Genomic DNA, 26,178 nt, shown 5'->3' on the forward strand with positions numbered 1-26,178 from the left:
TCAAAGGGAATCAAAGTAATGACCTTGCTGTGAGGTGACAGCGCTAACCACTGAGCCACCATGCTGCCCTGAAGCCAGATGTGTGTTTGCACAATCTGCATACACTACTTTCCACGCAGACATTGGTATTTGTAAACAAAAATGTGTTGTGACAGTATGTGTGAAGTATGTCCACACATGCTTTACACAACGATTACATAGAGTTTTATAACTAAGTTCCATACCACAGCAATGTGGCCAAGAAAAAAAAAACAGGGGAAAAAAGGGAAATATTTTTAATCTTTTATTCTTCATAGCTTCATCATCATAGGTTTCAAGAGTTACATATACAGCAGCACTTATAGAAATGTGCATTAATAGATCTTTTCATATTTTCATCCAAAATGTAGGCTGCAGTAATGTGGAAATAGAAATAATAGACATCAGATTGTAAATATCTATTACTTTATATTATAGTCATTTATATCATTTATATAAATGGGATGCACAAAATGCTAGTTTGCTTTAAAACCTTTTCAAGAAAAAATGAAGAACATATCCTTCATGATGGTAGGATTTACTGCAAAGCTATTAGCTAGTTAAAGGTGCCCTGTGGAGTGCACTGTGGAGTTTCTTGTAAACAAGCAAAATGTATGTTTACATTGAGTGTTTCTCACCCAAATGGATTCTGTGTATCCTTAAGGTCTAACAAAATATAATATTTTGTGTCTTATATGATTTTTCCACAGAAAAGTTGAATTACCTCATTAGAAGCTCTTAGGCTTAGATCTAGTCCTTCTTTCATTGATAAAATCCTGATTATATGAAAATGCAAATATTATTCAAAAGTTTGACATCACTAGTTGTGATGTCACAAATCATGCTGGCATTATAGGTACATGCTTTAAATATTGCAATATATAGTTAAATTACACACACTACGACACAAGAATTGTATCCATATCACCCACTTTGTGCATAATGACTCAAAGGCTGCTTTGATGTTACTGCAGGATGTTGCTTGCGCCAGACAAAGAGCATAATGAGTCTGAGATATACCACTTCTTAATGGATGTGTTGACATCCATTTGTAATTGTGGTTGTAATCATTATGCTCATAAATGTGCTGTAATTATGTCTGTAACGATGTCCAAGGATAACCGAAGGACCCTTGTGTAGAAACTCAAAAAAAAAAGGAGAATCTTGATGTTTATTTATTCATAGCCTCAGGATTTAACAAAAGAGGTCTTGGCAAAACAATAAACAGCTAAAACAGTACTGCTGACACAATGCAGGCTGACTAAATACACAAAACTACAACTATTGCTCAAGAGGTAGGCTGCAAAACCAACAACTGGCATTGTCTTCACAGACAGTAAGTCCCAACACTAAGCTCTCCAGAGAGAGAACATGGAGGGTTATGTATAGGGTAACACTCAAATGGATAAGATAAGAGAAGATAACACTGATATATGAGTTAGTAATGTACTTGTTTGGAATGACCCCTGGTTACCTGCCAGCAGAAATGCTGGTGAGAACGCTGGCAAGAGCTCCCTGGGGAACGCCAGCGACTGTTGCAGAGCGTGCCGCCTGATCAGCACCCTGCATAATGCTCGCAACACTTGTTAACTGTTTCACTATAACTGAGATGTAGAATATGGAACAGTGTGTACACAGGGGTTTATAAAATTGGCACAAAGATGGTTTATGTATATTTCTGCTGTTGTGCAAACATAAACTTTTGATCTTGAATCTAAAGAGAGTTATGTGCATCTTATCCCTAGAGACATAATATGGAAGGTCACTGAGAATAACAAGTATCTATATTAGTTTGTAAGAAAACAGCATAGTGAAAAAAAAAATAAGTTCAGCCAAGTTAAATTAAGTTAAATCTGTAAATGCAGATTAATAGTACAGTACGTCAAAATGTATAGTGCTGAAGTTTTACAATAAAATTTGACAGTGATCATTTAGGGTCCTCATGTTATCTAAATCAGGAGAACATAACAGTCAGACTTATTTCTATGAATTTCATTGAAAGTGAAGGATGCAACAACATTTTTGAATAGTAGATTTCATTATAACCTTTAAAACCATCAATCAATACTGCCTGTAAACCACATGGCCTCCTTTTCTATCAGCTATACACAATCAACTCTGCATTGAATGTATTGGTCATAAAACAAAACAACAAACTGGTTTGTAAATTTCAAACAAACAAAACTGCAAAAAACATTACATTTACAGTCCTTTTTTGCTGTGCAAAAGTTGCATCTCGCTCTCTTTTGTCCCCTTGTGAAGCTGACTGTGGGACTACAGATTAATCAGGGCAAGATTGGAATAAGGGATCCACCAAATCAGTGAACTAGGGGCTCAGGTACTTTTTATAGTCCTACAAAAGCTGCCCTTCACTATAGGGAGGACTATGTTGGGCAACCACTATGTTGGTTGCCTGGGAATTGATGGGTTTGATTTGTTACTTTGTATAGGCTTGTTTGCATGTGCAGATGCTCACCCGGTGGGAACCCTGGCAAGTGTAGCAATATGGTGGGAACATGGGCAGTTCTCGTGATTGTGGCAAGGTCCTCCTTAAACTCTGTCCCACTGTCCCAATGACAAAAATACACGCATACACACAAAATATACACACAAATCTATAGTTTCACTGTTTCAAGGTTGTCCATAACCACTCTTTACCACCTCTAGATCCCTTTGAATAAATACGAGTCTTTGATTTTGACCCAGAACACCCTCTATGTGTAAAACGTTACACCAACTGTGCCAAAAATAAATAATTTTGAAATATTTCCAATTTTGTATATTCTAGGCCACTTCAGGAAAACTTATCAAATATCAGGCTTAAAGAGTATAATTTAGAATGATTTTATTGCTTTCAAATGTGCAAATTCAAAATGTGTCAAATTTGACCCAAACAGTATATAACAGTTTACAAATCTCACGAAAAACAAAACCAGCAATGTATTAGTCATTCATTACTTTCTGGCATCCCTATCCTGTCTGCGGCACTCAGGTTCATTTGTTCCCACTGAAGATGTAAATCTTTAAAAACGGGTCATGAATATACAGTTTAATTTTTCTAAAAGGCTCAGTAATTTCTTTAAACTGCCAAGCACCTTGGTTTTAAACAAACATAACTCAAACAAGAGTACATAATGCATCTGTTGAGGACAGTTCTCAGACAGTTTGGTGCACTAATATTAACGACATCAAGATGGTGTATTTAGGAGCTCAAAAGTAACAGTATGATGTCATTATGTCAAGTCGGAATATTGCCATTATCATGATATTAATTTTTAAAAATCATTTTAAGAATTATACCAGCATTATCATGAACAATACAATATGGCCCTACAGGATACCTGTCACTGTTGGTTTTGCTCTTTTCATGGGATCTGTTGACATTCAGAAGAATATAGAATATCAGCAACCTTATCCTTTAAAATAAACATGGGCTGCTTCAAAGTGTGAGACTTGATTACAGTTTTATTTGCAGTTTGTAAACAAGCAAGACAAGAGGGCTTACAAATGATGACTACATATCACTTAATATAAAATGATGAAAATAAAACTGATTTTTTTTTACTACAGCTTGGATAAAACTTAATCTACCATTGAACGCTCATTAATCTGATAATTAAATGTACAACACCTAAACAATCAACCAAATAATTGAGTCAAGTGATCACTAAAATGTAAGACATTAAAAAATAAAGGATAATATACAGTAAAAGTAAATGATCCTTTAATGATGTACTGTAAACGTTTATGTACTTTACATTTTTTATTTTAAAATCCTTGTTGCAGGGGGTTGATTTTATGACTCATAGCAAATCAGGATAGTAAGGAATCTCACTGCAGTAGAGGTGAATGCAGTTGGCACTTGTATAAAGCAGTCACTTGCCTTTCTCATTACAGACATTTTAGTGTTAAACTTGACTATCAGCTCTGCTGCACGAGGAGAGGGAGTCTCACAACATTTGTTTGAGGTTAAAGTGTGACACTCCTGGTGCCTCTCCACTGGTGGAGAGCTTTGCTCTGTCTCTGAGGCAGCTGTGAGAGAACCACATGGGGCATGCTGCAGAATTATCAGTGTCCTGAGAGGGTTAGACTGCTCAGCGTGATCAAAGGATAAGGAGGGCATGAGTGACTGTGAAAGAAGTGAGACTTGTCTTTTATCTGTGAATGAAGGAGATGTAAAACTGATATTGATTAATGTGGAAAGGAGAGGTAAGGTAGAGCAGGGACCTGTCTCATAGGCTCCCTATTTCTGCAGCTTATTAATGATCAGTGGGAACAGGAGGCAACACAGCAATGCAGATAAAGCAAGCATGTGCTTTGCTTTTCCGTCCAACTATCTATTTTCCAAATCTCTTATCCTCTTCAGGGTTACAGGGGGCTGCAGCGTTTCCCAGCATGCACTGGGTAAGACGTGGTGAACAGTACATTCTCAACAGTTTGGTGTGTTACAGAAATTTTCTTTTGCATGATGAAATTAAACAGGGCTGTGTGATTAGAGGAAAATAATTGAGCGAGTAATTGTGACTTTTCTAACTAATATTGTGATTGTAATTTATAATGTGATTATTTTCTATAAATGAAACTCCAGATGTTGGCATGCAGAGATCATATTAATGAGATAACAGAAGAGTTTGTAGTTTGGCAAGCTCAGAGAATGAATCTTAACTAATTACAGCTGACTACATTTTCTGGCTACAGTTGTCTTTATTGTAATGTCAACAGTCAGCCATTACAAGTTTTTACAGTTGAAGACATGAATGTTGCAAGTTATAATTAAAATAATGGTTTTTGATATAAAGAAAGTTAGTCAATTGACAACAGCTTTCAAAAATAATTAATTGTTTGTCATTTATTAAGAAAAATGCCAAATATTTGATGACTTCAGCATCTCAAATGTTAAGATTTGAAATGATAAGAATTAAGATTTAATTAATTTTATGACATTTTATTGAAATGATCAATTACTCGAAAACATATTATAATATATATCGATTATAATACTAATTGTTTAATTCCAGCCCTAAAAAGGCGTGAATACTGTAGCGGCTTTAGCTGTAAATTATGATACATCAAATGATGGAATGGAAGAGTAGGGCACATACTGTAGCTCTGGTGTCAGATTAATTTAAGAGGCAGTCCAACTGCCTTGGCAGAAAAAGACTGGATGGCCTGTGGCCAGTCACAAGCTGAAAAAAAAAAAGGTCAAAGGAATGAGCCCACACACACGGTCTCAAAATGTCTCATGTGACACCTCAGAGTGGAAGACACCCACACTTTGCTACTGCTTCACTTAATATGAATGGATTTCTCTGAAAGCAAAACGCCAGCCTGGAAAATGTGTGTGAGAGGGCCAAAATGCCAGCGAGGATGAAGCTAGAGAGAGAGACAGTGGGAAAAAGGGAAATGGTCTTATGGACAAGAGACAATACAAAGTTAGCGTGGGTGGCCTGCCAAGCCTGCAAGAAAAATATCACTCTCACACCAAGTCTGGCTCGCAGGATTCCCCATGGCATAAGCATGTCGGCCAAACTGTGACAATCTCTGTCCAATCAACGCCCTGTGGCCCTTAATTACTGAGCTGTAACCTCCAACAATAATTCATGCATTTCAAAAGCTCATGAGATAATCGGAGACATTAAAATGCCTCTGGTCTGCAGCGAGGAGCTCAAGATGTAGCAAATGAAAGATGGCTGACAGAAGGAGACCTCTACTGATTTGGGGGCTAGCGCTCTTTCAGATTGAAGTGGCTACAGAAAATTGCTTGAACCTTAAGGGGACAAAAGTTGCATGATAAATGACTATCTGTTACCAAATGTTTGGATATGGAGCGCTAGTATCCACACGTCCAAAACGTCAACAGAAGTCAATAAACAGAAAAGACAACCACATACTCCTGAAACAACAGACCTCCTTTATATTATTATTACTATTATTGTTATTGTTTGGTAAGGTGGGGTTTTTACTTGCACCATAGTTCATGAATTTATCATTTTTATGACAGTTGTTCAACATTTGTTTACACAAATTGCTTTCCCTCAGTGCCAACAGCTGCTACACTGACAGTAAATGAAAAAAATATATGGTATATTTGTTTGAAACTGGATATACATGAAAATTTAAGTCTTTTATTTATTTATTTGCTTGCTAAATTAAAAAATACATTTTTTTTTAATAAAATATTTAAAAATTTGATATGAACTCAAAGACATTCATATATTTACAAACACACATTTACCTACATGTACTCAGCTCTGCATGAATTTAAAATAAACAACCTTATACAGGAGAGGTAGGAAGCAAAAGCTTATACATATGCTCTCCTTAAGACTCAAGACAAGGTATACAGAACTACATTAAATAAAAGCAATGAGGGATGGAAAGGCTACTACAAAATAAAGAAAACATTCAAAATATCAGAATAATTAATGAAATAACTTAATATTACACCACAAGTAAGGTAATGAATACGGTTAATTATGGTAATAATATACCAGCCATGTTTTGGAAACATTAAGTAGGTTAATGAGGTACTGAGTTGAACATGTATTTACAGTAGAAGTTTCCTGGTGTCATACTGTTCACACTGTTTTAAAAAGTGCTATATAAATAAAGCTTTACTTACTTACTAATTGCAAATCTAACGAGTAAATTGAAACAACAATGGGGACATTATTGTCACTTCACTTGTACGTTTGAGCTCCACTGTGCAGATCTCAGTTTAAGGCATGTATCTACAAGCCTGATTTGTGACATCACAATTAGTTTGGAGCCAATCGTGGTCCAACATTATATTTGCACATGATTTTTTCAATGACATAGTAATAGCTCTCATTTTTTTTAAAAAAATTAACAAGGTAATGGAAGTTTTTTGGTGGGAAAAAAAACATATTAGATTATTATTCAAAACTGCAGATTTTCTGTCTTTAAACATGTCTGGAGAGGATCTTTAACATTTAACTATGATAAAGGCAAATATATTGTTGTTCATAACTCCCTAACTGAGTATCTTACAATCAAAAACCTTACATTTATTTATTTCTTACATTAATCTGTATTTTCTGATTGGGAACAGGCGCTTTATCCAAATGTCACCAAATGTTGAATGTACATCCAGCTTCTCAGCTACTTTTACAAACCTAATTTGGTGTAAATCTAACCCACTGTTTCAGGTCCCACTGTTTCACATTTATTCATAAAGTGGTGGCAAGCAATCCAGTTCAACAGCTCCACATGTCAGGTAATTTTGCGCCCAACAGTATAGCTATTATTTCTGAAATATTCCTCTTCAAACTTAAACTCAGCAGATCCCCCCCGCTGTGTTGTGTGCCTGTTAACTGGCAAAGCTTAACTGAATTCCATTTGGCAGGTATATAAATATATGCAGCTCTATCATTAGCTCATCCCTGGTAATTAGTCTACTGTTAATCTATATGAACACACCTGCATTTTTAAATCTCTTTTCCACATGCAGCAGAGTAACATGGAGGCAGCTTTAAGATTTGAGGCTTGTGAGGAGGACAGAGAAGTTAAGATTGACATGTTGTATCTCCTTCTTAGAGCCCACCTCCTCATAGCAATTAGCAGTTACAAAAACCTATGGAATAACCTGAGCCAGGATTAATAAACTCCTATCACAAGTTATTACACTGAGCCTATGAGCGGATTATCATTGTCCCGTCTCCGTTTCCTGCATCTCTAATTCCTCACTGTATTGGCTTATAAATACATCCTGCAAGAAAGGACTGAATTGACATTTGGACATTCTGTAAAGCAGGTCAGGATTATCTGATTCAATCAAATGGGAATATGCCAGTTTTTTTATGTTTCTAATGGAAAATGGCACAAGGCATATAGGTAGTAATTAATGGCATTGGCATGTAAGTCCAAGACCTAATGTTTACAAAATCACTCAGAGGGAAATCCATGTATTCCTGCTGGAGAGACAAGAAAGAGTTTTTGTTTTTAACTGATGAGATTTCCCTGAGGAGAAAACCTTGCACTCCAGATATTGGAATTGATTTGCTCCTCTGCAGCGATCCAGATATTTACCTTCTAGCTAATTGCAAGAGGCAGAATAAGACTCAGAGAAGAGCAATGCATTTTCTTCTAGATGCCTTTTGGAGTGACGCCACACCCTCCATTTAGAAGGTTCAGCTCATTCCAGGTGGTTTTGCACAAAATTGTCTTGTCCGACCTGAGCTGCTTTCCAAATTGGGGGTGACACAGGAGAGACGTGTTGAAAAGATCAGTTTTAGTGGCTGTTGGCAAACACAGGTAGAATCTTCAAATTGTTTTTTAATCGAGTTTCAAGATGCTCTTTTCAAAATCTTTTTTTTGAAAATTTAGTGCATATTAGGTCTCCGGAAGAAGCAGTAAATATTCTGCTTCATCATCAGCCTACTTTTAAACTAGGGTCAGGGAAAAACTCATGAGTAGATAATTCTTTGTGCTGGTCCCACTCAAAGAAACCAATTGAGTCTAAGTGAATAAATTTTATTTGATTACATAATGTGGCTGATAGAATTACAGATCTTTTTCTGGATTGAGTTTTTTAAATCAACTTCTTAAATCTTTTTCACTTTCTCTTACTGTTGCTTAACTACATGAATGGACTCAACCTCACTCTTGACCTGGTTAACAATGAGCCAAATGAGTGACCACAAAGGGGTCCACTTTTCACAATTTAAATGCCTGTAACTACAAAATCACACACTGACAGTACAGTATGTGCATATGATGTGTCTAAATTGAGTCTGTCTATGTGTCTTACAGATCAGGAGCGGATAGGAAAGGACTCGAACTATGAGCAAGAAGGAAAAGTGCAGTTTGTCATTGATGCAGTCTATGCAATGGCTCATGCCCTGCACAATATGCACCAGGAGCTGTGTCCAGGGAAGGTGGGCCTCTGCGGTAAAATGGATCCCATCAATGGCACTCATCTGCTTAAGCACATACGCCGCCTTAACTTTGCAGGTCAGTCACGTTTTATTAATACTGGATTGTACATTTGTTTCAACTCAAAAGGTACTGTAAAGAGAGCTTTTCTTTTTTTTTTAAACTCTCAATTCTCAAACATTTTGGTTGGAGAAACTAAACTTTGAAGGCTACAGTGTTGCCAAGTGCCAAAAACCAAATAATTGTACAAAGACTCCAGAATCATCATGTTTCAGGCCAAACTGTCATATATTCATATCGGTCTGTGTCAAAACACAGTTCACAGTATATTCATAAGCCCACCAAGTTGACTGTAATTAACTCTGACTACAACTAGCACTTGTTATGCAGCCCACAGGACTATCCATCTTAGTATGTCAGCAAACAGGTTACAGGTACAGAATTTTGAATAACCATACAAAACAAAATAGTTTTATGGTTAAACCAAACAAAAGCTGCGAAATTAAGTCTCAAAGAGTTAATAAGAGGTTGTGAGTGCTAACAGTGACTGTTGCACTAGATCTCAGCAGAGATGTGATTGGATAATTTAGAACAGATCCAGTGTCAGTTTACTGTGTTATGCTATGGATACAGTTAGGCTGCGATGAATAATCAAGCTGGTTCCAAATTATCTTTATCATTTCACTATCATTAAAGGGAAAAAACTGAAACTGTGACATGCCAAAATTAGCGTACATTTAGAGGTTTGTAATTATACAAAAGGCTAAATTATTGTACAAATGGCAACACTGGAAGGCTTTAAATCCACCAACCTAAAATATTTAATGTTAATTACTTTACCATGAAGGTATCTGAAAGATGTTTCTGGCACAACCAGACTGTTTTGAATTTTTTTTTCTTCATGTAGACGTCATTTTATCATCATCTTTTAACACCTTACTTACTTTCTTCTGTTGTATGAACTACTTTCCATTTCTTCCCTACAGCCTTACACTATACCCAGCTATCAGTCAAGTTCACATCCATGACTGGCATATTAATTATTAACTGCTTTCACACACAAAGACTAGTGATCCAGAGTTTCATTATATAGACACTGCCTTTTTAAAGCAAAGCAATTTAAGACAATTATAATTCTTTCATAGAGACTTGAGTATGCTGTGTTTGTACAGATAAATTATTCATTTTAACTCCTGCTCTTCAAGTTAATTTGTCATTCTAATATCTACTTGTTACATTGGCAGAATGTCAATTCAATGATTAATTCATATGCGAGACGTAAAAGAAAATATTTTCCTTTTGAAAAACAAAATGGGTAATTTTTGCAGGCTTTCACATCACTTAAGATCAGGGATATTTTTATTATTAAAGAGCGGATGCTACTGTTAATAAATCTTGTGTTGTACATTAGGAATGTTGAGGTTGATTTCCTCTTCTTTCTTTACACAACTGGTTTATTTTTGCAGTTCTGAAGTGTAGATTGCTCTTGTGAATTAATATAAATGCCTAAAATGATTCACCACTGACATTGAACTCATACTGTATACAGTCATACAGTTCATGTGCTAATTACAGTACAGATGGATAATAATGGTTGTGATGGACCAGCCTGGTTCCTGTCCTCTGAATCACCCAACAGCTCTGATTTGTTCAGCAATTCAAAAATGTCTGCTGCTATACTTTTTGACAGCCATTTCACCTCGTGGAGGAGCAATCACCCAATCAGAATAAAGCAGAGACGTCATCCTTCTATATAGCTAATCACTTGCCTAGCTATATTCATGAAAAAAGCAACAAAAAAGCAAATTTGGTGACAAGCGTGAATGAGTTTGATGCTGCTGTACGGGTTGTTGTAAGTCATCTTACAGAAATTACCGAAGAAACTTTTAAATCTGAATATTTCTTCAAACAACATGAAAAATGTTAAGTATGTGATGACTGTAACTGGGGGAACAGATATGACTCTGACATTAACATAAATGGACATGAACTGAATAAATGAAATGAGAGGAAATTTAAAACACGTTCACATTAGAGGACTTAATGCTCAATTCGGATTTTTTGGTCAGATCCAATCTTTGTGTGTTGATGGTTCACGTACATGTTTGTATGTGATATGTATCCAGCTCTAGTGTGAACACTGTTGAGGTCCTAAACTGCCACCCATGCACAGATTTAACTGAAATGTGAGCCTCATGCATTAAATAACAACAATAATGTAATTTATGTCAAATTATAAACATGGATCACTTGCCTCTGCTAGGATACATGTCCAGGATTATTTGTTGTGGAGGACGGCTGACAATATAGATGATGAGGATGTTTATTTTTACCGGGCCGACACTGAATGATGACCACAGGCAATATGTGTGTGTGCAGAGAAGTAAGACGTTAAAAAACCCACATGCATTCTGATCTGACCATTCTGACAGCTGTTGCATAGCCAGAAATTGAATATGAATCAGATCTAGGACCACACATGCAAATAGCCCAAATCTGATATGAAAAAATCAGATTTGGTTTGTTCACACTTCCGTGAAAAGAACCGTTCACTTGGAGGCAATTTGGGCCACTTCAGCATGTAATATGATTGTAGCCTCAGTCTGTTTATCTGGTTTGTGATGGAAATATAACCAAACTTTTTCTTTCTTATTCATACTTAAAGCAGCCACTTCATGATAAATTACAAATATACAGTGGGTGATAGACCTGTATTGATATTGTATAGATATATTTAGCAAAATAGCTTGATATATAATCTCTTTTATCTCTGTTAGAATCATTTTCACTATAAAGACAACCCAGTGTCTAGGGTGAGTTCAGTTTCAGAGTGTGTATAAAATCAAATAAACACTTTTAACTGTGGCAATGTACCTCTCAGCTTGTGAATGGGGATAATTGTGTCCTGACAGTGTCCCTTTACATAATATTCAACATTTGTTCAGCCCTTACTAACCGGTTTTGTCAGTTGAAAGCTGCTGATTAGAATCCAAGGACTTGCTGGGAAGTAAACAGACTCCTTCAACAGCAACCATTAAGATGCCCTTAACACCCAACTGCACCAGCTCAGCTGCTCAGAATCCAATAACATATGGGGGAAAAACAACTGCTGTTTACTACATGCAATATGTTGGGTTCAGAGGTTCTCATGGTCTGTTGTAAGAAAGCTTTTGCATACTGTATTCTTTTGTATTCTCTAAACCTTTATATCTTTTTGTCCATGCCTGGATAACTGAGGTTTATATTATTGCACAGGAATGAATGTGCTAATATGTTATTCCATCCAATAAATAAATAAATAAATATATATAGTAGAAGTTTTACATGCAACTACTTTGTGACAACCTTAATTTCTTCTGTTTAGCGTTTAGGAACAAATAAAACAATAATATGGTTAAAAAAAGAAGAAGAAAAAGACATAGTCCCTGTAAAATAATAAAATAATGCAAAAAAATACATTCCAGTGTTCATGTTTAACATCAGAAAATAAATGCAACAATAGAAATCAGAGCTTTTTTTTAAAAAATGAGATCGGTGGCACAATGAGGACTGAGTGGTGCTCTTTCTAAAGTGGCTTCAACAGGGTTTTAAACCTTCAAACAGGGACATGAAGCTACAGTGCAGTAAGCGCTTTAGAGCTGAATTTTTTTCTAACCAAGCAAACCGTATTAATGTTGTACCACCATCTAACCAGAGGGGTTGCCTTGAGGTTACACTACACTCCATCTAATTGCATCAGCATACAGCAGTATATTGAACTTGCCCAGATACATAAACCAATCTAACTGCTGAGACTGGACTTGCTGGACTGTGTATTATATTTTCAGACAATATTTATCTCTGTATTATGATATTAGTATGCCACGCACCAGTAGACACACAAAGCAGTCGTTCCTTTTTTTTCTTACAAATAGCAATTGACAGATATTTATGTAAAAGTAGGTCATTTTGTTGTTGTGATGAATCATTCTTGAGACCGAGCCAGCGAGAATCTATTGCTACACATTTCTGTTTATTGTCAGCAGTTTTAGTGGACATCTGCTAAAAATAATTCACATTTCTTTCTCTGAAGAGCTGCACAGCTCTCAGAGTCCAGTATGACTGTATCTGTAGCAGATGTAGTGTCTGTCTTTGGTTGCACACATATTGTAATGGAACACAGCTGATACTAAAGGTCAAAATGTCAAAGAGCCTCTTAAAAACCAATGCCCAGTTCAAATTAGAGGCTCATAGTAAGTTGGCACAAAACCATAGCTCAGGGTTTCAACAGCAGAGACTGTAAGCTAGCTGATGACAGATAACCTTTTAGAAACGATGAAAAGTAATGTGACAAAGTTATTTGCTTGGCTGGGATATTTCACGTTTACTTTCTCAAGCGGTTCTACTTGTTCTCCCATCATATTTTTCCACACAGATGTGTCTAAAGTTGTAGCTGTTTCCTTATTCCAAATCAACCTTACAATTGTTCATTTTCCGATCAGTCAACAGCAGCCAAAGCTGCGTCCAACAAAGCAGAAGAATCAAACACCTCCAGTCCATCTTTATGCACTGTTCGACACTCTTTAGAGCTTCTTCCTTCCTTGCTCCCACCTCTGCATTCAATGTGTCTAAGAGTCGTTCAGACTTCAATAGGCCACAGTTGAACAAAGCTTCCCATCTGTGTTTCATGTATCTTGTGATCACATCAGGGGCAAAAGTGTTTTTGCTATGTCAGCCATCATTCTCACCAGGGACAGCAGTTATGAGTGCGAAATAAAGGCAAGCACTAAGGGTTTTCCATTTCTCCACACCTCTCTCTCTTCTCAAGGATGTGTAAAGTCCTCATTGTTGTGTAACTCAAAAGATGTTTCCAGTTGACATGTTTTTTGCTTAATGTAAAATGTCTGTTTTCCTTTCACTGTCATGACACACAGCCCCTGTTATTCACAAAAAATGGTCTGTATCACACATGGTAATAGTGGAGAGTCCTCAATATCAAGCCGATTCATTTTAGAGTAGCATCAACTTTTGTGACCATAAAGGACCAACCCAAAGCCTGCTTTATAGTGTATAGATGTGCAACTACAAAAAAGCAAGACAGGTGCAGTAAATTCTCAAATAGTGTCTAGAGCATTCATTTACCTCAACTGCAGAAGCATTTTAAATCATTGTATTGTTGACATCCACGTTTACTATCTTGCAGTCATCTTCCTCCCTGTCCGCTGCATTTCTTTGCATGTTACCGCCCCCTGTCTGTCACAGGAAACCACTGGCAGGTCTGTATTTCGCTGGTGACTCAAACACGCAAAAAAACCCCTGCTCCATAGCACAATTAGAGGTCAAAAACTGTACAGTGTACCTTTAACTTTTATTGCACCCACAAAAACAGCAGAGTGGAGGTGATTGGAATGAATTGATAATATTTATGTTTAAGAAGAGAAACTGAGAAGAGCATATTGGGGATTGTGACAAATCTATTGTACACATGGAATTAGTGCTGTGGAAATGAACATTATGCTATATTTACCATGTTTACCAGCAATTCGAGTACAGGTAATTACACCTCTCCTCAGTGTGTTTTAGCCACACTTTATTAGCGACTGGCCTTTATTTGAGTATCCTTACTCTGTAATTTGTGGACTCAAAACCATCATGCATTATGTTTATTTCAATTAAAACCTTCGATAGATATTTTTTAAATATAATGACACTTGTATGCTTATAACATTTTAAATGCAGTTAGAGAACACTTGTAGATAGCAAAGGCTTATATACTATGCATGAGTAATCATGCACATGTCATGCCATTGACAGAGTGGAAGGTAACACACAAACACTTCAAGAGTGAAGTGGATCCATGGTAAATTCAGCATGACTTGCCTGCATACAGTTCATTAAGAGTTAATGACCGGTGTAGAAGGCAGCAAGCTGTGCTGCCATTCACCAAGGTGTCCCAGTTGTGCATCCATGCAGAACAAGCACATGTTGGATTAATAATCATACTCTGATAATTCTTAAGGTGTGTATGAGCAGTGGAATAGGAAGGGGGTGGGGACAATACCACAAGTACTTAATTAACCCCAAAGCTCCTGGTGCATGCACAAAGCAATGAACAAACGAGTAGCCTGCAGTACACACATGTGCGACTTTAGGCCACCTCGTCACATTAGTGCACAGCACATTGCAGCAGTGCCAGAGGCCTCTGTGGAACTCATTATGCCCCTGACTAGTGAGCAGACTGTTTAGACAAGCAGTTTTTGCCACATGACGGGCCTAATTCCTCATCTGCAACTCAAACATTGACCGTACTGCCTCAGAATGCACCACTCTACTCACTCTTAATGAAGAGGACACACCACTGCCTCTGGAAGAGTGACAGAGACCCCAGGCAGTATTCCCCCGTAGTCCCTTAATGTGTCATTTCAGTTCCAAAGAAGAAGAAGACACCTTTATACTTACCACTGGAGATGTGTGGTGTGTTGTGCCAGCACATGATACTGTATCATCTGACAATATCTAATGTGTCAAAATGTAGAACTCTTGAAGTTGCATCTAAAGGACAGAACTCAAGACAACAGAAACTCTCATTCTGCTGTTATAACACCTGATTAGTTAAGACGTAAAGCTATGGAGATAGATTTGTTTCATTATGATTTGTGTGAACAGATCGACAATCTGTGTGTAAATGTGTAATCTGTAAATATAAACACCTTCCACAAATACAAAAAAAAGATTTGTAAACTCACAAAAATATTTTGCAAATATAAAACGGATCTGCAAATACACAAACAAATTCCACAAAAAAAAAATGTGAGTACATTCAATTAATTTGCAAATAAATGAAAAGCATTTGTGAATATCTTCCTAACATTTACAACTTTCCAACAGGCATTTGTGAACTCAGTTTTTATTTGTGAATCGAAAAAATATTTGTTATTATTTCATTATTATCTCAGTTCTACGCGTGTGGATTTGCTTTTTACACACACAGAGTTTTGAAACAAATTTTCCGGTCAGATGGTCAGATTTTCCAGTCTGAATGAAAATCCATACGTATCACTCGGCCATTTTGGGATAGCAAGTGATCACCTGCTGACGTCATTTCAAAGTAAGAGCACGCAGTCTTTCTATGAGCTGTTTTTTTGTTTGTTTGCTTGTTTTTAATAATTGGCGATTAGAAACGTGCATTCACTGTTTCATGTTAGTGTCATACAGTGATCATTAATGTGTGTTTATTTGTTCTATGTATATTATCTAGCACACACTTTCGTATACATTTCTGTTTGAGTATGAAAGGCACGAGGATGCTCGTGGGCAACGTTCAGCTCTCTAAAGCGGTGGCTGCTTCTTAAATTAGCAGTTATCAGCCACCTCATCCTTTATATTTTTCATTTATTCTTTCAGGTTGGTAAAAGTCACAAAGCACTTCAGGATATCATGGTAGTTATTGTTGCTGTAACTAATTACAGTCGTCTTTGATTTATTTCAAACTGCTGTTGTTGCTGTCACAATTTTACCTGTGATGATTTTTCCAGGAAAGATGCACCCAACACCTGATGTAGTAACAGCAAAAAGCTTTCATGATCTGGGTGGTGCATGAACAGTCTCTATCAACCTGTAAACAGAAGAAAAATGAGAATGTGGTTGAAAAGACAGTGGATAATATTAAAGGCACAATCTATGATCAAACCAAGATTCACTAACACTCCTCAATAGATTAACAGGTCTTTTAATACAAGGACTACCACTAGACAACAACTAATTACTTAAACTATTAGTTTGTTGAAGTTTTTCTATCACTGATGTCTGTAAATACAGGACTAAAATGGGCTCATATCTTAAATAAAAAAAAAAAATCAGTTATGGCAATTACACACACATAAAAATAACCAAAAGAAAAAAAGACACAAGTCAACCTATTCAATTATACAGTATACAAACATATACCTGTAAATTACATGGTTTAAACATCTAGATTATGCCTCTATGATTTTACATTAGATACACAATAAACAGGTTTTGTATGGCCTTATTTTTAAAGAATTATTTTAAAAATCATGGGATCACTAAAATGAGCAGTCGGAATAGGTGTAATGTGTTCATGCAGAAGCAAATTTACAGTAGCTCAAAGCTGTGGTAAAAGAGCTGTCAGTCTATGAAAATACCATAATTTAAAAAGCAGGCATGACCAAAAGCTGTTAAATATAATCGTATCAGCAGTGTTATGCTGGTAGTGTTGCTGCATTATTCTCTTGAAGAGGTCCATTTTCCTCTTTCAGCAATAGCGGTGTCCATGTGTGAACTTACAAGCTGGAGCACATAACCCCAAGAGTGACAATGGAAGGCAGACCGCTTCAAAGCTCTTATAAAAGCTCTAGAAATTGGAGAAAAGGGAGAAAAAAAAAACTTGGTACGATTAAAATCTTTCATAGAAAATTTGACAGATTCCTGACAGTTTTGATGTGCTTAATATGTTTATATAAATATAATTCTTCTCTGCTTCATAAAGTCACTGTAATCCTCCCATGATCACTAACTGCTATGTGATGTGGGCGGCATTGTCACAGAGGCAAGGCTGAGTAAAACAGTAATGCCGTAATCCAGCAGGGCTGACTCATCGAGATGTGGATTAGGGCACTGCATCCTTCAGCATCGAAACAAAGAGCAAGAAAAGAAAAACTCATCAGCAGAAATCCATCATTAGCAATTGGCCACGTTTACCCATTTTTTCTTAACTGGGATGCTCATTGTGTATTGGGAGACTTGATAACAAACCAGCTGTTGCATAAAAAAAGGCTTTGCAGAACAGCTTTAATCAGTGTTTGAAGGTCTGGATGTTTGTGAAAGTTGATGGGAAAAGCAATTAGACATGAAGTTCCCTTGTTCTCCCTCTGAGGAGAACCTTTCCACATTTTACCGTGATTAAACATTTGCTGAACTGGGAGTGTGGCTCATCTAGTTTCCATTGGGGATAGCATACAGAGAAATCTTTGGTGTGCTTTCTTTGTGACACATTATTACAGCTTGTCTTAAAATGGCACACAGGAATACATTATTATACATTGTTATCACAATGATAAAGCAGAGGACACCTCTGCAGACAGCATGAACTATGAGAAAAGTGTGTTTGAGGTCAGGAGGGGGTCAGTTGAAGCTGGACCTCCTGTAGTTATCCAGTTGTGTAATATCTCATTTTTAATTGTCCAAAGGCCTTATAAGCACGCAGTCCAGTTTAATGGCTGTTGCAAACATTTAAAAATAACTTCTTTCTACAATATTTGCACATAACAACTACAGCTTCACTAAGGTTAGAAGACTAAAACACTTATTTAAGGTTAGTGTAAGAGCTACACTGAATAGCCTTTTTGTGTCCTTTAATTTATTCAGCCTGGCATAATGTTCATGTTAGCTGGTTTCTGTTTGAGACAGTGTTGTACAAAACTTTGTGCAGCTCCATCAATCTTGTTTCATGCTTGTCACCATTTTTGTAGCCGTTTTCTGTCACTTTTTTCATGGTTGTATGAGCTATGTAGGAAGATAATATCCACATTCTTAATCCCCCCTGCAAGCCTGCAATGATTGCCCAATTGTTTTTCCAGTTGATGGAAACAGATGTCAATGAGTAAAACACTAGACCTACTATCACTGAGCCCTTTATTATGAACATCTTGTGCAATCTAATGAAATCCAATACAACAGCTCTGCCACATATTCTACTTTCACAAAGCTTATACATTTTCAGTTTTTGTTGACATGGTCAGCAAGGTGATAATTCTACTTTGTTTATTGGTGGTAAACTGGAGTGCATTACATTGAAATGTGTTCCTAATTATTTTGTCCAGCCCATTAACATACATACACTCCAGTACACCAACACCACCCACTACAACCTCAATAATAAACATAAAGTAGAATTATCACCTTTCTGACAATGTCAACAAAAACTGAAAATGTATAAGCTTTGTATAAGTAGAATTTATGGCAGAGCTGTTGTATTGGATTGCATTAGACCGCACAGATGTTCCTAATAAAGTGCTCTGAGTGATTGTTAACCCCTGAAATGATCAGAAATTTGAATCTGACAAGGTAAGATCTTGGTGAAAGTCAGACGTGCTTCATGCCCATTCACTACCCTGATACTCCACACTACACATACTTTCCACCTTGCAACATAATGGCACACTAAATCACCCAGTATGAACTTAATTCCTAGAGTATACAGTATACCTACCATGAGAGATGTTTCATCTCTCGCAGACACAGTAGTTGGGAACATTTTCTTAGCCATCTTGGAGAATTAAAAAGAAGAAATGTTGCAGATTCACAAGCATCATTTTGGTTTCTAATGTACCAGAATGATAACTGTAATAACTGCAGTAACAATGACGACACATTAGTTTGCTTTCACAGATTCATGCTCCCTTCACAGAAAATAGCTCAATAAACGTGCAGTAAATAGTGTGATTATTTTCTCATTTAGGCATAGCTGGCAACCCAGTGCTCTTCAACGAAAACGGAGATGCCCCCGGGCGCTACGAGATCTACCAATACCAGATCCGAAACCGAACGGCTGAGTACAAAATCATTGGCCACTGGACGGATCAACTTCATCTCACCGTGAGTATTGCCCTTTTTATTACATACCCACACATTCCCACACAAAAGAATTGATGACATTCAGCCTACAAGTGTTATGTGTGCGTTAGTGTTTGCAATAAAAATCCTTCTCTGAAAAGTTGTTTTCACTAGCTCTGCAGCTGCGTGTTTGCTCACTAACTCCTCCCAAACCATTTGATAGCACTTAGTGCCATCTTCAAAGGTGTAAATATCCAGAGGGCACTTTAAATGATTAACAGGGCGGACTGTGATGAAAAGAAAGCCATAAGAGCTTAAGGCCAGACATATTTAATATCATCTCTCCAGACAGCATCACTGACTTCCAAAAACAGTACTGTGGGCAGGGGGTGTGATGAAGTAACGGTATTATAACAGTAAATTACATAAAAGAACCAAACAAATTATGTTTTGACAAAATGAAGAGGAGGCCTTGGGCAGGCAAAGGAGAGTACAATTGAAAACATAAAGCAGCTTGAGAGGAGCTTTGTCTTCTTTACCTCTTTCAACAACATGTGCTGTGGAGGAAAAAAAAAAGAAAAAAGAGAAGCTTGTGGTGGGCATCTACTGTGGAACTTGCCAGTTCTGACTCTAAAGCCGGCTGTATTTAATTAGTGTGCTTTGAGTTCTTAATTAAGTGCACATTTAGAAACAAATTTACTGGCTTTGAGTGAACAGCCACAATTGAATGAAATTGATAACATAACATTAAAGAGAGCAAACCCGTTTGAAAAGAAACATTTAATTTATCTTTACAAGTGTGCTTGTAAAAGGGGGGAAATCCACAAAGGAGAGCTGTATACTGAAACGGAATTTATCTTGTATACCTCTGATCGTAGACAGTTGAGCATTGATTTTCGAACACATACAACTATTTACCAAAGCAAAAAAAAAGGAGAGAGAGGGGGAGCGAGAGAAGATAAACACTGCGTCAGTTCCCTGCAGAGCAAACAATGGGTTGGCTCGTTTCTCTTGTGTCTTGCCCTTCAGATAATTTGACCTCCCACTGGAAAATTTTGCTGAATCTAAGAGGAATGCTTCATTTGACCCTCAGTTTGCCCTTTCCCACCCCCCACCTAAATAAATAAATAAAATCAAGTAGCATGGGAGCATAAGATTGGTACTTCAGCCCTGGTTCAAACACCCAAACAGCAAGTAATCACCCTTCAGATTGTCCTTGAGCTCCAGGGGTCTAGAGCATCTTTTTTGGATCAATAAAACATCACTAACTCTGCATGCTGCTATTTTACAGGATATGGACAGCTTACTACACAACAAATCTTTTCTCATCTGTCTTTGTTCCTCTCTGTGTGTCCATTCATGTCTATTTGTGTCTCTCTGCCTCCTTTGCAGGTTCGTTCGATGCAGTGGCCTGGCGGTGTCCGCCAGATCCCTTCCTCAATCTGCAGCCACCCCTGTCAGCCCGGTGAGCGCAAGAAGATCGTGAAGGGCATCCCTTGCTGTTGGCACTGTGAGCGCTGCGATGGCTATCAGTACCAGGCGGACACCTACACGTGTAAGATGTGTCGCTTTGATTTGCGGCCCAACGAGAATCACACGGGCTGTGTTCCAATCCCCATTGTTAAGCTGGAGTGGAGCTCTCCGTGGGCAGTCATCCCTGTGCTTATTGCAGTCGTTGGCATCATGGCCACTCTGTTTGTGGTGGTCACCTTCATCCGCTACAACGACACTCCCATTGTGAAAGCATCAGGGCGAGAGCTAAGCTATGTGCTGCTAACTGGCATCTTCCTCTGTTACGCCACAACTTTCCTGATGATTTCTACACCTGATGTAGGAATCTGCTCCCTCCGGAGGATCTTCTTGGGTCTGGGAATGAGCATCAGTTATGCTGCCCTGCTCACCAAAACCAATCGTATCTACCGCATCTTTGAGCAGGGCACAATGTCTGTGAGTGCTCCCAGGTTCATCTCTCCGGCCTCCCAGCTAGTCATTACGTTCACCCTGGCTTCAGTGCAGCTGCTTGGCGTGTGCATCTGGTTTGGCGTGGATCCTTCCAAAGCCATCATTGACTATGAGGACCAGAGGACATCTAACCCGGTGCTGGCTCGTGGTGTACTCAAGTGTGACATCTCTGACCTGTCTCTGATCTGCCTGCTGGGCTACAGCATGCTGCTCATGGTCACCTGTACTGTCTATGCCATTAAAACCAGAGGGGTGCCGGAGACCTTCAATGAGGCCAAACCCATTGGTTTTACCATGTACACGACCTGCATTATTTGGCTAGCGTTCATCCCAATATTCTTTGGCACCTCACAATCCACAGAAAAGGTAAGATTATAACTGTTGCTATAATGCAATTTGATTTTTTTTTTGTTTTTTATGTCTGCAAAAGTTTAATATCACATCTATTAGCTTACTTTTATAATTGCCATGTCTACTATGTATTTCTTATTCTTTGCTTATATCCTCTTGGTTCATTAATCAGGCTGTTTGGAACCCAGTTCCGCTATTGCAGGAATGTGTATTCAGGCAGAGATCAACACCTGGACAGGAGTTTTTAATAAGAAAATATTGCTACACATAGGCAATAACAAAAACTACATTTATTGAAGTACAATTTTAAGGGAACTTAATTTGAGGTACTTAACATTTTGGGCTACTTTATACTACACTACATTTCAGAGTTACTGCTACTATTATTTAAGTTTCTAAGTACTTCTTCCACCACTGTATATTAGTTAACTTTTTCATAAAACTGTAATTCACTAATCCTTTTACCTCATTCCCATAAAGGCGACCAATTTTCACTTACTTTATATTAAAATATTCCACTCTGCTTTTATTTTATGACCTGAGCAATTTAAAAAATCAAGTGAATGCAACTCAGCGGCCAAAACAACTAAAAAGCGAATGTCATGTGGAAGCCTTCCGATTTTGAGCATAATAACAATCTAACAAACCAACTCTGGACACAGTTTTATGAGTTCAGTCTCTCATAACTCTGCAGGCAGCACGCGAGACTGTGACTCACATACATGTGACGGCTGTATGCCACTGTGCATTAGAGAGAGAGATGAGCTGTGTACACAAACACAAGCTCACACTCATATTCCCATGTTAAATCAATGTGCCTGACCTAATGAACCGTGGACCTGGATCACATCCAGTGGGAGCACTGGGAGGCTACAGGTCAAGAGGGATCCAAAAGGGACATGGAAATGGAGGCTGGACTTGGAACTCACATTCAGAGGGGACAGTCTGGGTACAAAGCCAAAGGGGTACAACAATGACACAGTAGAAATGTGTAGATCCAATTGAAAGAGGTCTTTTGGCAGTGTAACAAAAGGGGCTCAGTGGCTACAAGGGAGGACAGTGGTGAGGGAAAAGCCTCATACTGGCATGGACACTATCAGCAGTAACAGCATGAGTCTGACAGATGCAACAAATTAATCTTTACCTCCTCCCCTTTGGGATTAAACAAAACAATGCATCAAAATGCTGCCCTGGAAAACTGACTGTGATAGTTACCTTTGTGGGAAAACATTCTTGAGAGACACCGTGTATGCATTGACAAGCTTAGCATCCCGAAATAATTTTGCAGAAAATCTGCATATGACTGCAGCCAATTCACGTAAATTAATAATGTAGTATGTAACCAGCAGTTCATATGCTGCATGTTATGTTAACGCCACAAAGTCCACACTGCTGTGAATCTGCATATTAGCTCTCTCTTACACCATATATCTGCTGGCATTTAACACAGAGCAACAGCCTCTGCACGTTGAAAACAATGAGAGGCCTGCTGAGCTCAATAGACATTGCTTGTTTTATGTCACATTTACTGAAATATATTCTGGAAAATGAACTGAAACTATCAGCACTATATGTTCTTTATCATCATACACACACAGTAGCATACTCAATGAAGAAAAAAACAGTCCAAGTGCAAAATCCACATGATTTTTTAATGTGAATGTTGCACATCTTAAGTCACATGTCAACAGCAGCCCCGACTTCTTTGTTTAATCATTTCATCTCCTCTCTCTGAAGATGAAAGAGAATTATACAATCACAGAGAGATTGAACAGCTTTTTTGGAGGATGAGGTAATCCATTAGCTAGCATGGCTTTGAATAGTAAAATAGAAGTGAGAAAAATCTTTGAAGGGTAAGTTAAGTCCTACTCTTTGTTGCCTCCTCCATACCTCAGATGAATTTAATTTACAAACCCTGAAAAACTCCTCTCAGGCCTGTATAAGACACTCTAAATTATATGAGTCGCTCATTAATTATTATTTCCTGTAGAAACTGTACACACAATGGCTGGGAGATGGTTCCACTTTTATCATTTAGAAAACGTCTACCATTGCCTTGAGCTACATTAAGGTAAGACATGAAATGGAACAGAAAATATAAATTCTGCTTTAGGGAAATGTCCTACATTTTTTATCCCCTCATTTGAGAGAGAATAATCATATTTAATATATAACCAAAAGAGAGTTGAGTAGGAAAAAAATTACTTACACTCTAATATAGTTTTGGTCTAGTCACACCATACAGCACTAAGTTACTTTGTTGTTGTGGACTGCTTTTACAGCTGAACAATAAAGTAGCCAGCATTTCTCGTTCTAGGCTATACAATGAAAAAAAAAATCTGTGACTGATTCTCTGAGCTGTTACATAAACAATGTTCTTATTTAAGGAATTAACATGTCAAAGCAAACACACCTCATAATCATCGTACTGTAAATGACAGGCCCCACAAAGACTCACAGCCCATGTTAACACGCTTTTCAGAGAAAATTAAATGCTCCACTTCCTTCGGGTCCTGATTTACCTTATCTAGCTGCCTATGTGCTCATCACCAGTTTACAGCGGGCCTCTGCCTCAGCGTTACAAGCACTGTCATTTATTTGTCATCTGGTGCCAGGATAAATGTAACAAATGCCACAGGAGGCTCTCTCTATCATTCAAACAGGGACATCTGGTCTATCTATGGAGCGTGATCGCTGTGCTTTATGCTAGCTTCAGGAATAGACGTGACACCTGCTTACCTGGAGAAACAGTATAAATCAGCGGCTGTCTCAAAGACACAGGGAGGAGGAGGAGGAGTTGTGCCTGACAATAGCATGCATAGCAATGTGGCTTCAGCACAACAGGCTCAGTTCAAATTTAATCAGCCCACACAAAGAACCGCTGCCATTATAGTGCATGAATGGACTGATGAATTGAGTGGTGTTGTGTATTTCTCTATGAAGTCTCCATCACACTATTGGCACTGTCAACTCGACGACAAAAAACTGCTGTTAGTGCACTAGTCAGACAAAGAGTGGGAGTTGCAGTGAGTTCAACGAGACCAGATGTCAGACAGGAGTGTGCTTGTAACAGTGTTGGTTCAGTTCATCCCTGCTACCTCCCCAACTCCCCACTCTTTTCCATCTCTCTCTTTGTCTATTTTCAATCCGAAGATAAACAGCATTATTCACAGTAATGTCCCGCAGGCCCAATAATACATAATGAAGATTGATGCTTTTGAGCAGAGGGAGCTGAGCAACATCTTGGACTTCAGAGAGCAGTTGTTGCTCTCATTAGGCCCACAGCACAGTAAGCCCTCTGGGTCTTGGCTGTTGACCTCTGGGTGCTCGAATAATGGGTGAACATGCCACAACGCTAATCAAGGCCAAAGGACTATGATCTTTATAAATGACATTCTCCCATGGAGCTATATTATTGTGTCCCCCAAGGCTTCTATTTGTTTATTAGCTTAATTAGAGTGCAATCATGGTGAATTCTCATGCAGCAAGCCTCTCTGCTGAATGTTTCCATAGCATGCTGAGAAATAATGCAGTAGCTTAATGTAGAATGAGAATTATCCTGAATAAATGAATTTAATGGATTGCATCCTGCAGCAGAGGCTCTCCAGAGTCCCTGGTTGAAAATAGAATTTGTTTATATTTAACTCTCAAATTAATCTTACGTTATCAGTTATCACAGGCGTTCTCATTCCGCTGTGTTGCACTCTTTGTAGGCCTCTGTAGGTTTTTTGACTCCTTTTATCATATACTGATAGATCCCCATTATATTCCTCGCATCTAGTTCAGGCAATAATGCTGCCATGTGCCTCTTACTCTGGATTATGTTTTTCCTCAGGCAAGATATGCTGATGGCAATGTGATGACAGGTGTGTCAGATTTACAGCAACTTGCTTTCATGAGCTCCAGCCTGTGCATGCTCAGGTGTGCTGCAATCAGGAGAAACAAATAATTAAATTGAACACTGGAGTTGGTGTGACACTAAAAACAGGATTTGTAAGCAAAAGTAGCTCCATGAAGCAGAACAATAGGCGTTGGAGGTTTTTTTCATCCAGTGGCAACTCGATGCTATCTGACGAACTATCAGACAGAAATATATTGATTTCAAATAAAACGCTGAGCAGTAATTCAATATTATCATTTATCAACTTTTGGCAGAATCATATTGTGACAATTTGGAGAAATTGTGTTTTGAGTTAGAACGATAAATCAGCGAGGGTGATATATCAGCTGAGATTAGCTTTTAAATAATTATGTTTTGTAGTTGATGAATAACAACAAACCGCAGTACAGATATGCCAAAGACACAATTGAGATAATTTAAAAACTGCGTCACAGTTGCTTGTCGGCCAGAAAGCAATATACAGTTGGCCTCCCCAGTTGTAAAATATCCCACTCAGT

The 26,178-nt window shown here is 37.9% G+C and overlaps 1 protein-coding gene across 2 annotated transcripts in view; it reads left to right on the plus strand.

The window, feature by feature from the left end:
• Window positions 1-26,178, plus strand: part of LOC122981034 (metabotropic glutamate receptor 4-like) — a 174,039-nt gene that overhangs the window by 139,702 nt on the left and 8,159 nt on the right. For both annotated transcript variants that reach the window (XM_044349524.1, XM_044349525.1), the window contains 3 exons: window positions 8,791-8,991; window positions 19,373-19,509; window positions 20,860-21,795. In XM_044349524.1, the coding sequence (XP_044205459.1) occupies window positions 8,791-8,991; window positions 19,373-19,509; window positions 20,860-21,795 (1,274 nt within the window). The remainder of the gene's footprint in view (window positions 1-8,790; window positions 8,992-19,372; window positions 19,510-20,859; window positions 21,796-26,178) is intronic.

This window comes from Thunnus albacares, chromosome 4 (assembly GCF_914725855.1).
Source record: "Thunnus albacares chromosome 4, fThuAlb1.1, whole genome shotgun sequence".
NCBI lineage: Eukaryota > Metazoa > Chordata > Actinopteri > Scombriformes > Scombridae > Thunnus > Thunnus albacares.